General features: G+C 41.2%; 1 protein-coding gene across 1 annotated transcript in view; it reads left to right on the top strand.

Annotated features, from left to right (window-relative positions):
- Window positions 1-378: 378 nt before the first annotated feature.
- The window catches only part of spata20 (spermatogenesis associated 20), a 69875-nt gene continuing 57455 nt past the window's right edge, over window positions 379-12798 (top strand). Inside the window, exons 1-12 of the mRNA XM_049563459.1 lie at window positions 379-676; window positions 4147-4275; window positions 4358-4422; window positions 4573-4727; window positions 4836-4979; window positions 5072-5273; window positions 5376-5506; window positions 6601-6705; window positions 7264-7338; window positions 9765-9977; window positions 10227-10419; window positions 12327-12495. Of these exons, the coding sequence (XP_049419416.1) occupies window positions 477-676; window positions 4147-4275; window positions 4358-4422; window positions 4573-4727; window positions 4836-4979; window positions 5072-5273; window positions 5376-5506; window positions 6601-6705; window positions 7264-7338; window positions 9765-9977; window positions 10227-10419; window positions 12327-12495 (1781 nt within the window). The 5' untranslated portion in view covers window positions 379-476. The remainder of the gene's footprint in view (window positions 677-4146; window positions 4276-4357; window positions 4423-4572; window positions 4728-4835; window positions 4980-5071; window positions 5274-5375; window positions 5507-6600; window positions 6706-7263; window positions 7339-9764; window positions 9978-10226; window positions 10420-12326; window positions 12496-12798) is intronic.

Here is a 12798-nt window from a genome sequence, read left to right as displayed (position 1 = left end):
ACTTCAGCAGTATCAGGACCAATCAAAATATGGACTTTGTTGGAAAAAATAGTTTCATTCCTGAAAATCAGTAGCAGCTGCAATGCTGCATACTTCTATAAAATTTAACATGCATGGTTAGGGAAGAAGGGGTCATACAATAAATGCATTACATGACTTATTGGTTATCACTTTTTTCAAGTGGTGCCGTTACAACCACACCCAGTCTCCCCTAATTTTCTCCCCATTTCCCTTTACAATGCTTTCAATGACTTCCTTCTCTCAAAAACATTGATGTATTATTATAGAAACCAACACACGCTGTGATTGTTTTGAGTGTCCCTGACCTGTTGGCGCGCTGTCATGTGTCAACTCATGGTACTGCAATAAAATGTTAACCTCATGCCTGGAAGTTTTGGCTGGTCTGTGGAAACAAAGTAACGTTAGCTGACGCTAGCTCGCTAAATCAACTAAGCTAGACACTTTGCTGGATTAGGATGTTAAGACTAGCATGGCGTCGGTCGGCGTCCAGAAATAGCCGCGTGGAGCCTGCACGCCTTTTAACTGCAGCTTTCCTGGCAGCGGACGGTCCACAACAGAGCTCGGGGGGTAACATTAGGTGTTTCAGACAATTTCCCCACCCACCAAGCGGCAGGTCACCGCTCCACCGCCATCCCCAGCCGGCCTACCACCTCAGGTAAAGCCACCACGGCTAATGGGTTGCTAACGGTAGATGTGCGTCACTTTGAGATGTTGCAGCAAACATGCCTGAGTTTACAACAAAGTGAATAAAGCGTCAACATGTTTGTGCTGTGTTTATTGTCGCGTGGTAGCTGTTGCGACGATTGTTGGCGTGCTTTTGGACGAGTTGAGATGCGCGAAACTCCAATACAAAATCATACAATTTAATATTTCCCTAGCGTTAACTTTAGCCAGGAGACTAGCTACTGTGATAACAGACATTTTACTAGGGTCCGAATGCCTTGTATGTTAATTCGGTGTAACTACACAAATCAACAAGCGACACTTTTTCCAGTAGTTCAGCAGCTTTTTCAACCGTTTTCCCAGCTGCACTGCTAATGGTACAAACTAGCTAAGTGCCTTAGGGTTACATTTAGTAAAATCAAATGCATTTTTCATAGCTATTTCGGCCGAATTTTACGAAAATGTCTAAAATATCAGACAGTGTATTCAGTTTTTTTTCCGGCACATGTATTTTTGTTTATAAGCAAAGTAACATTCACGTAGCGAATATTTCAATGGGATTCGACATGACTGTCCTTGAGCTAACAGCTACGGTGCTTGACAGCCACTGCAGCTGCAGGGAGCTGCTGAACAACCCTCTTCAATATCAGCTAACTGGCAGCGTGATAAAACTTTATTTTAATAGCATGCATGCCGATTTATACAACTAGACTATTGTAGTGAAGTTAAACGTTAGGTAAGCTCCACGCTGTCAAAGCATGGATTGCTCTTAATGAGTTAATATTACATCAGCAATCAGTGTTGCTCTTTTCTGTAACAGAAACTGCCATACACCTTTTTGACAGCAGAACATTTGACATGTTATAGCAGGAGAACCACAGTACATGTATCATTAGTTCGTGAGTGGCCAAAAACTTTTTAACTGACCCAGTGTGGAAACAACACTGCAACTGGAGCAACCTTAATGCATTGCAGCCATTTCTAACATTAATAATTACACCTGTGTTTTCCCTGCTGTGACATGCCAGTCTGTGTCATACAAAACATTTGTTAAGAGTGAAATATTATTGCAGGGACACACATCTTTGCCTAGCATTAAAATGTGCAGCGGTTTTTCAGTTGGAGTTTAAATGAAGCTTAATAATACAGCCACTAGGGATACCATATTCTCTGATTAGGATTGGCACCATCAGTGTAAAGGCTAACGCAAGAGCAATGCAATCATTTTCTTGTACATAGCTGTTAAAGCATTTTTCAACCTGGACCATATTTCCTCCTGTTTTTGTGTCAAAGATTGCTTTCACACCTGTAATTCAGGTTATCTGGTTCAGCCCCTGTTCACACTGACTTTTTACAAATGAATCAAGAGGAGTAAACATGAGCTTCCACCGACTGACAGGTAACTCCTTGATTGGACAGTTTTGGTGTTTGTCATCCTGCAACATCAGGACCCACATGAAGAAATCAAATTCTGGTGACTGACAGAAGTTTATGTAGCCCTGTTCGGCTTCTCAAGCATTTATACTTATAGTCTTTGGTGTCACAAAGAGCTGATGGAGAAAGAACTGATTGTAAGCATTATTAGTAGGCTATTATTACACTGCAAATTGATTTCATGTTATGAATGTGACTAATATAGAGACAGGATGAAAAGAAGGTGTCTTGTACAGCAATGACTCAGGGCTTAATACTTTTGGATCACTGTCACGCTTTTTAACAGAGTTAATGAACCGACAGTGTACACATGGTTGGATACAATCACGGCAGTTTTACCAGCCTTTTAATCAGGCAAAATACCCGTGCCGATGAGCATCTGATCAGGATGCCTCCTGGGTGCCTCCCGTTAAAGGTGTTCCGGGCATTTCCCACTGTTAGGATTCTCCGGGGTAGACCCAGGAAACGCGGGAGGGATTACATATCTCGTCTGGCCTGGGAACACCTCGGGATCCCTTCAGGAGCAGCTGGAAAGTGTTGCTGGGGAGAGGGACGTCTGGGGTGCATTGCTTGGCCAGCTGCCTCTGTGACCTGGCCCGGGATAAGCAGATGAAAATGGATGGATGGATGATGGGCATATGTGTTACTATGGTTACACGTATGCATCAGCATGAATAGGTTATGGGATATACATGGCCTTTATCAGGATCAGTTATGAGATTGATTTTATGATCAGCAGATTCATTTTGATTTAGCTGTTGAAATCCTGTTAAAATCACCTGTCTGATACCATAAAATCCCGTGAGTGGTTTGTTTTCTTTCACACCACAAACGAACTGCACCAGTATGCTTGGGAGCTGACCAAGACCCACCTTTTCAAGTGGTCTGGGTTCAGTTGTTTTGTTTGCATCAGGGTTTGAATGATAGCTTTGACACCAGCCCAAATAAACTGTAGTAACTGCACAAACGGACCAAGTTTGTTTTAACCAAACCCAACAGGTTAGGTGTGAAAGCACTCTAAGTGACTGTTATGAACAGTCTTTTTTTTAAATTTTTTTTTAATTAGTCCAGTATTAAGAGAGAGAGAGGACTGCAACTGTGCAACACTCACAATGTAACCAGATGGGGCAATTGTAGGCTATTAAAAATGGGTATGAAATGAATCCCACAGACAAGCTTAGATTGTTTTCGTAAGTGTCTGAAGTGTCTCTCTACCTTTTGCTTGATCTTGTCTGTTTGTTACTGTGTCCGAGTCTCCTTCCGAAATCTCACGAGATGTGTAATCTGGCTCAAATAAATATGGGTGGCTGTTGAATTCAAAGGCTTAATCGTCATTGTTGAAATCAGCTGTATAATCATCTGTGACATTTAAAGTCTTTTAAATTAGGCTAAGCTATGTTTTCTATTCTTCAACACGACACACTGTTCCCTCTCACACGTGTTTCCAGTGTTCTCTTACTGCAACAAGTCACCTCTTGTGAGATTTCAGAACGAGGCATAAACACAGTAACAAACTGACTGGATCAAGTGAAAGGTAAAGAAACACTTGAAATAATAATGACCTGAACCTGTCTGTGGCAAAAATAATCACTTTTAATGGACTTACAGTGACGGTGCGCAGTTGCCCCATCTGGATAAATTGCAGGCGTGTCACAGCTGCTGGCTGCAGCCCTCTCTTTTATTGCTGGACTAAATAAAGAAATTGTTGTTCATATCAGTCATGTAGACACAAAAACATGGGAAAATAGGGTCCAGGTTGAAAAATGCTGAAGTTACCCTTTAATGCCATTCACATAAAAGAAGTCAATAATATTTTTTAATTCATGGCATGCAGAGGTATTAAAGTACCATGATAATGAATGAAAAAAGTTCTTCTGTAGAAATCAGATCTTCTGCTCAATAGGATATCTGGAGTAACTAAACGCACACAAAATAAATCTTTTAAAGATGTCTGTGATGTTGTGCAGATTTCTCCACATTGTGGCAAACAAACAGCGTCTAAAATTCTAAATATGTTTGTGTGTCCAGTTCATCTGTCTTCATGAGCATGGCGTCAGGGGGTGAAGAGCCGTTATCCTCCCCTCACAGACACACCAACAGGTTAGCCAAGGAGAGGTCGCCCTATCTGCTGCAGCATGCACACAACCCTGTTGACTGGTGAGTGCCTTTAAAAAATCTGATGGATACACATTTCAGAAATCCAATATAATTTTGTAAATGAATTTCATGCCTGTTTCAGGTACCCATGGGGACAAGATGCTTTTGACAAAGCAAAGACTGAAGACAAACCAATCTTTTTATCAGGTAGGAAGCCTCTCTCACACATGGCCACTTTGTGTTTTGGTATTAACAGAAGAGAGCTGCTCCATATAAATCATACTTACATGTACCTCTGATATGATGTATGTGCATGTACAGGAAATGACACTAAATCTTTCTCTCTCTGACTATCAGTGGGCTACTCAACGTGCCACTGGTGCCATGTTATGGAGAGGGAGTCTTTCGAAGATGAGGAAATTGGCAAAATCCTGAGTGACAACTTTGTGTGCATCAAAGTAGACAGAGAAGAGAGACCCGATGTCGACAAGGTCTACATGACCTTTGTACAGGTGTGTGTACATGTGCGGTTTTATTTAGGTTTTCTCACACAAGCCTGTTGTATTTATTTTTTCCTCTGCTGATGCTCTCTCATGACTGTTGGTTGCTCATGTCTGCAGGCAACAAGTGGAGGTGGAGGTTGGCCCATGAGTGTGTGGTTGACCCCTGACCTGCGGCCTTTCATTGGAGGCACTTACTTCCCTCCCTCAGACCGTGCGAGAAGGCCGGGGTTTAAAACAGTTCTCACCAGAATCATGGAACAGGTAAGTGTTTTACAAAGTACATCTTTTGTTCTTGTTTGTTCTCAGCATCATTGTCACACCTAAATATGACAAGCATGACTTGTGATCCTCAGTGGCAGAATAACCGAGCTTCCTTGGAGTCCAGTGGAGAGAGGATCCTTGACGCTTTAAAGAAAGGCACCGCCGTCGCTGCAAACCCAGGAGAGAGTCCTCCACTGGCCCCAGATGTTGCCAATCGCTGCTTCCAGCAGTTGGCGCATTCCTACGAGGAGGAGTATGGTGGCTTCAGAGAGGCTCCAAAGTTCCCCACACCAGGTACTGTAGACTCAGCAAGTACTGCAGCCCTGTTATGTCTATTGAGTCCTCTTCACCAGACTCTTTCTCTACTTATATGTATCTCCCTCCCTTCCTCCATAGTGAATCTGATGTTCCTCATGTCCTACTGGTCTGTGAATCGCTCCACCTCAGAGGGGGTTGAGGCTCTTCAGATGGCGTTACACACTCTCCGCATGATGGCGCTGGGAGGCATCCACGACCATGTGGCTCAGGTTCATACGTGTTTGAATTGAAAAGCAATTTAAGGAAGTTACAGTGTGCATTTTTCACTGTTTTCTGTTATTTTATTGACTGAAATATTAACTAAACACTTAGTGTTTATAAGGTTCTGTCTGCACATATACAGATATTTTTGTTCACAGATATTTTCCTAGATGTTTTGGCCTTCTTGTTTACATGCAAATTGAGTTACAGGTCGGGGGGGGGGGTTTGAAACACTTTCTAAGGTGCAGAGCTGTCAGAACCCTGGCTACTCTGTGTCTGTAGATACACTGGAGCATTTGGGAAACACTGATGTCATCTCCTCAATTTGCACATACCCATTGTTGCTTTGTGTAATTAGCATATGCCAGAAACAATATCAACAACAACAGCAGACTACCAACATGTTTATATGTGTCAGCAATGCTTGGTCTAATGACTACTTCACACTTAAACTTAGTATTGCTGCATGCTTTCATGGACGAACAGAGCTGTCTGCTGTGCTCAGTGTTGTTCGGTCCACCTCAGCATTAATGGTTTTAAGCCAACAAGAAACAACGGTCACCTGGTCGAATCAGCAGCTGGTGGGCCAATTTTGAGATTGTTGCCTGTGAGGAGTGGAATGAAAATGTTTGCAGGTCTAGAGCATCAGCCTTGTCTTTGAATGAGCTCCTCAGTACTTATATTGAAGGGGAATCAATAATGATGAGAACTGCAGTAGGTGTTTTAAAAAGGTAATCTTAGCCTGTAAACTTCAGTACCTTTGTGATGAGAGGAGACTGCTGAAGACGACTGACGCCAGTGAGAGTTTGGAGTTGTTTATGTTCTAGAACTAAGTTATTTTGTAAAACGAATGTTGTGTGGACAGAATTACTTTTCTAATGGAGGGAAAAATGTCTGTTTTCAAAGAAATATATATATAAGTGTAGACAGGGTCTGAGCAATAAAGAATATTTTCTATTTGCAGCCCTATTTTGTTTGTTTGAATGCAAGTGTTTTATGTTCTGTTGTTTCAGTTCAGGTGTTGCCACAGCAACGTAGTGTTGGTTGTTATAATATAGACCATTTTATATACTGTACCTCACCTAATGTCTCTCTCCTGCAGGGTTTTCATCGTTACTCTACAGATTCCTCCTGGCATGTTCCCCACTTTGAGAAGATGCTGTATGACCAGGCTCAGCTGGCTGTAGCCTACATTACTGCCTCCCAGGTGTGTGTGTGGTTGTGTCTCTGGCTGTGTGTGTGAACGTTCTTTGTTTATCTGTCAGGGTGATTATCCCTCCATCACTCTGTCTCTCTCTTATCCGAGTAATGCATCGCCATATTACCCAGTCAGCGAAAATCATTGTGAGACGTGGCAAACATCGATTTTGCTTCAGAGTAAATACAAATGCTAATAATGACATCGAAAGTCCTAAAACACACATTTGTAAGGCTCGTTGTTGACAGTTTTTACCAAGTGTCCCCTTACTGGGATCTGACTGCCATAGTTTTTAGTTTTCTCAGGAGTGTATGCTGGCCTGTTTTCAGAGTGGACAGAGACAGAAACAAAAAGTGAATTAGGACACAAGTGTGCATGCAAACTCAAATACAGACACACGCACTGCGCACACATATGTGCTTGTGTTTAATGAGGCTGCCTCAGCATTTGCATCGGATTCTACATTTAATACCCTGCATATAAATCACATGACAGTATCGTTAAGGTTACGTTAAGGTTGAATCATGACTCTAAGCAGGTGTGTGCTCTCTGTGTCTGCTTTTCCAGGTATCAGGTGAGCAGCTTTTTGCAGATGTGGCTAAGGACATACTGCTCTATGTCTCCAGGGACCTGAGTGACAAGGTGAATCAGCTACAGCCTTGTTACGACTCTTCTGTGTGTTTACGTGTACGTGTGTGTAGTACTGGATTTATGGGGACCAAAAGTTCTCACTGGGGCACTAAGGTGACTGTGAATATTTTATATCAAAGGTTTTTTTTAGCATTAAGAAGATATACAAAGGAAAAGATTTAGATGAGGCTTAAGATGTAAGTTAAGGTTAGTGGTAACGTAGTGTTGTGTTGGCAGAAGAAAGTCATTAGAAATAGAGCAATAAACTGCACCTTGTTGTCACAATGTCTCTATCTGCTGCTGACAAAGCAAGAACATTAACTGTAAATTCCACCAGGAGATAATAAGTGTGTGTCTGTCTATGTGTGCATGTGTGTGTTCGTACACCCTTGAGGGCAAGGGGTGGGACCCCGCTGACAAATAGCCTCTTAAACCCCTTGCTCTCCTCTGAGGGTCAACCCTTTTTCCACTTTGATTAATGAATCAACAGCAGCAAACGGGGCACACAATTAAAACCACACTCGTTGCAATCATTATATTCTTCAAGATTTATTATCTAATTATACGCTAATGAATTAACGTCGCAAAGGTAATTCACTATAGAGTGTATGTTTCTTTTGTGCTACAGTGGCTGGGAGCTTTCCTCAGTGAGTTAGACTCCTCGACTTAGGACTGTGAAAATACTGTACGTAAGGTGTCTGCAGATCCTTATGGAGGGCTTACATGACACATTGTATGATCAGGTTCTTTAAATGTATTGATACATAATTTGATTCCTGTTGTGTAATCCCTGACAGCCCTTCAAAAGTGTTGATTGGTTAATTGATTTGTGTCAGAGATGTCAATTCTGTTCTTAGCTCGAGATTTTGATAGTTTCTTGAGAGCAGTTTGGTAAAAAAAAAAAAAAAAGTCAGTCTAATTGGTTCATGGTTGTTTTCATGCCAGTTGTAAAAAGCATTACGTATTTAATTTTAACTTGAAGGGGACCTATTATGCCTCTCCTTGGGTTCATATTAAAGGTAGCCAAAGTTTCAGATAATTCGGTAGATCTATGCAGATGTGTCCCTGTAAGCAAAAACATCAGGCTTTAGACCGTTCTGGATACTTGGTTTCTACGTTTTTTCTACTTTTGAAACAACCTGATGTCAGATCATGACAGATTTTCTGATATTGTCATCTGCTGCGGGAACGCTACTGAAAGTGTTTATATTGTTTTACACTGCTACATGTAGCTACATGCTAATGTCAGGGAAACCTGTAATCTTACAACGCTCAACAGTAAGGATTGCCCAATTGCCAGGGGCAAGTAAAGTACCACGTTGAGCTAGTAAAGCTAGCAACTCACTTTCCTTATCGGGCAAGTGGTAAAAAGGAAATAAACACATTGTTTTTACCAGAGATGTTGATGGACGTAGCTAAGGAGAGAGCCCTCTTGCGTGAAAAAATGGTGTCAGGCAAAGCTAAAGTGAAAGCTAAATTGCCAGCGATTTCAATCATCCTGAGAACAGGAGTTTAATTGGGTGGTGTTAGAGGATGTGGGTGAAACTTCATGTATGTATGATGCAGTTTGCTGCAAATTTGAGAGCAAGACGAATTTTTAAAGTCGCATAAAGTTTCTGAAAAATGTTCCAACATGATAATTAACTGAAGTCTTTGCTGTTCTTTGATATCTGCTAATAAATAAAACAGTATATATAGGGGCAAGTTAAAATTGATTGAGCAAGTAGATTTTTGACGCACTTGCCTGACTGGGCATGTGAAAAGAAAAAAAACGTAGTACCCTGTCTTGGTAGCCAATGTTATTAATTTTTTCCCCAACTTTGGATCATATTCCTGCTGGAACATGTCTGGTTGTAGTTGGAAAGCTATTATTGGTGATTTTGAAGGGAATAAAGTGCCATTATTCTCCATTGTAGTTTCTTCCTGGCTTTAATGATGGTGCAGACATGGCAAAAGCACAGATGCAGAAAGTCCGTGAACGCTGAACAATCAGAGGAGACTGGGCTTTTTTTGGAGGAGAGCTTAAAGAGACAGGTGCTAAAACGGAGTGTTTCAGAAAGAGGGTGAATACAGGTGTTATAGCACAGACAGTACGCGCTCTAGTAAAAATATGTGGTAGTATGAACCTGAAAAAGAAGGTCAGAGGTAAAACAGACTTGAAACCTTTAACCAAAGAGGGCAGCAAACCTCTGCTTTTCAGTCTGGTGTTAATTGACTCTATACAGTTTATACTTTCACAGTCATGTTCTCAAACAGTTAGTCTTCATTGTAAATGAACCATGTGACTGCACGTAGTGTAGGCTATTGTGAATTCTGCTGTATTTAAAGGTGTACATACATACCTCAAGTCCTGTATTTATCTCAAGTTACATAGTCATTAAATAGTAGCTTAATTCTTCTCTTTCCACTTCTTCCATTCCTGTCTGTTCTCCAAACAGTCTGGAGGCTTCTACAGTGCAGAGGATGCAGACTCCATCCCAGCATCAGGGGGACCAGAAAAGCGTGAAGGGGCTTTCTGCGTCTGGACAGCCTCAGAAGTTAGGGAGCTATTGCCAGAAGTGGTTGAGGGTGCCACTGGAGCTGCCACACAGGCAGATGTCTTCATGCACCACTATGGGGTCAAGGAGCAAGGCAATGTCACCCCAGAACAGGTAATGACTTAAGTTATATTCAGAAAATTCACTGTTTTGTGATCAGATTATTCAAAAATATTTATATGGAAAAATGTCATTTAAATTAAAAAAAATTGCACACAGTGCTCTGTCACTTGTTATATTTTAATTAGACAGCATGTTAAGGTGTTAAAACTGTCCATTAAGGCATTAACATGGCAGCTGTTCCAGTCAGTATGAGTTCATTGCTGTGAACACCCTCTTATCCCCTGTGCTGTTTGTTGCCAGGATCCCCACGGGGAGCTGCAGGGCCAAAATGTGCTGATTGTGCGTTATTCGGTGGAGTTAACGGCTGCTCGCTTTGGCATCAGTGTCGAGAAAGTCAACGAGCTCCTGGCCTCGGCCAGAGCCAAAATGGCAGAAGTGAGGAAGAGTCGGCCACGCCCACATCTGGACACCAAGATGTTGGCCTCCTGGAATGGTAAAGTCTAGACAAGTTTGCATAAAAATTAGGGTAGTATCAATAGCCTGCTAATGTTGCTTATCCTTTTCTATAACAGATTATCGTTTAACTTTTTAATCTCACACTCTAGACCACATTGGTTCACTGATGATGGATTGGTAGTAGGGGTCTTGTTCAGCATGGGTTGTATAAAATGACTATTTCACGAACATGGAGTATAAATTGTCTTGTTTTTTCAAAAGCCACTGGCATGAGACTGGTTTCAGTTTTTCAGTTCTTTTTCTCTCTCTTGTTGCTCCATCCCTCTGACAAACACACACACACATAAAGAAAGACTTACAAACATTATTCATCACACACTCCTCCACCCATGCAGATCACTTTCTCCTGAGGGATAGTGTGTGAGCAGGCAAAGTGTGTGTCTTATCTGCAGGGCTCAGGACTTCTACTATTTAGTCACAATTTGCTACCATGGAGCACCACTGCAACTTGCAAATATTATTAATGTATGGACTGGAATGGTGTTGGTTTGTTTCCAGCTTACAGAGGAAAAAAATGCTCATGTTTTATGGGGGCACGGTAGCAGTGTGTCTTAATGAGTTTTGTGATAGTGTTAGCAGACGATGCATGGTTTTATGTACCTGAAGGGCTCCAGACCTTGACTATTTAGTCACATTTTGTGACCATGGAGCACCAGTGCGACTTGCAAGTACTACTAATACATGAACTAGAGAGGTGTTAGTGTGTTTTCAGTGCACAGTGAATAAATCCTCACATTAAAAGGTGCACTGGCAACAGTTTAAATTTCTGCTAACTGTTAATGTCTACTGTTGACCAGAAGCTTCATGTTCACAGCAGAAAACATCAGCACTTCCAACTTGAGATGAGCCGGGTGTTTCAAAATAAAAGCACTAGTGGTATGGCTTTGATTTATTTAATTATAACAATACTTAAACTTTATTATAACAGTACTTTATTTAACGTTATTGTAATAATACTATATTTAACTTTATTGTAAATAGTATTATATGCCACAAATGTACTTTATTAGACTAACTTTTATATCAGTACTTTTAAAAATTTTATTATCACAGTAGCTACTTATTTAACTGTATTGTAACTAGAATTAATTTAATAAGTTTGTATTTCAGTGGTTTACAGTAGTTTTGAGGAGATATCAGAATATTGAGATATAAATTGTGTATCGCAATAAAGCCTAAAAATATTGCAATATTATTTTTAAGCCATATCACGCAGCACTAATTAGTAGTTCAAATTAAATGTTGGAAGTACTTTGTGCATCTTCTCTAAGTCAGATTTATACACACAATCATTTATACACACATTTATTTTCAGCAGTATGAAAATGTGTGTAAATTATTATGGAGGTACCAGTTGTCACTTTCCATTAGTGTGATGCCAATTTGGACACCTCAACGTTGTTTGTCCTGCACATTGTCTCAGATGTGATTAATTACAAGAACACAAAGCACACCACACACACACATGCACGTACACCCACAAATTTTGTTCCCATGGCTGACGTCGCAAGACAGAGTGTGTTAGTGAGGTAATGAGGCTCTGCGATCCCGAGAACTTTCCAATTAGACACGAGACTCTCCTTCTCCTCTCTAATGAAGAAACCTCTCCATTAATCACCTGTCCTCTGCTGCAACACTTTGAAGACCAGACTGTGCACTCACCAGGCTTTGATACACTACATGAAAGAGGGAAGAGAGAAGGAGTGAGAGAGAACAAGGAAAGTTCAAAGAGTGTGAAAAATAACTAGGCTGGGACTGTGCGGCTACACGGTGGCACCTCAGCGGAGAGAGGACATGATGTTTTAAGCTGAGTCAAAGTCATTTTTCTAACCAATCATCCCACCTCAACCACCATAATCATCATTACTACTTCTACCCCTGCAGGTCTGATGCTGTCCGCCTACGCTCGCGTTGGGGCCGTTCTGGGGGACAAGGCCACGCTGGAGAGGGCGGTACAGGCTGGTAACTTCCTCAAGGAGCACCTGTGGGATGCTGAACAACAGACCATCCTCAGATCCTGTTACCGTGGTGACAAGATGGAGGTGCAACAGATGTAAGAAAATGATTGTGTATCACCACAGTACACTCGCACTGTATACAGAGAAGATCAGCACATGAGGAAGTAGGGCTGTCAGCGTGAAGGATTAGGGTGTGCTCAGCGCAATATTTGGTATAACTGCAGTTTTTTATTGTTTTTGCAAATTACCTTATAATCTTATTACCCTGATTTTAGTGCTTTGTAAATACACTTTATTATATTGCTAATGTTAGGCATATTGTTGCTTTTTAAATGACACAGATGAGACAGTTTAAAACAAATTTAATACTTGTTCATTGTTGTTGAAAGCAGAACACA

The sequence above is a fragment of the Epinephelus fuscoguttatus genome, linkage group LG20, assembly GCF_011397635.1.
Source record: "Epinephelus fuscoguttatus linkage group LG20, E.fuscoguttatus.final_Chr_v1".
NCBI classification, from domain to species: domain Eukaryota; kingdom Metazoa; phylum Chordata; class Actinopteri; order Perciformes; family Serranidae; genus Epinephelus; species Epinephelus fuscoguttatus.
Note: the sequence above shows the minus strand (reverse complement) of the source record. Positions and strands in the feature narration are given on the sequence as shown.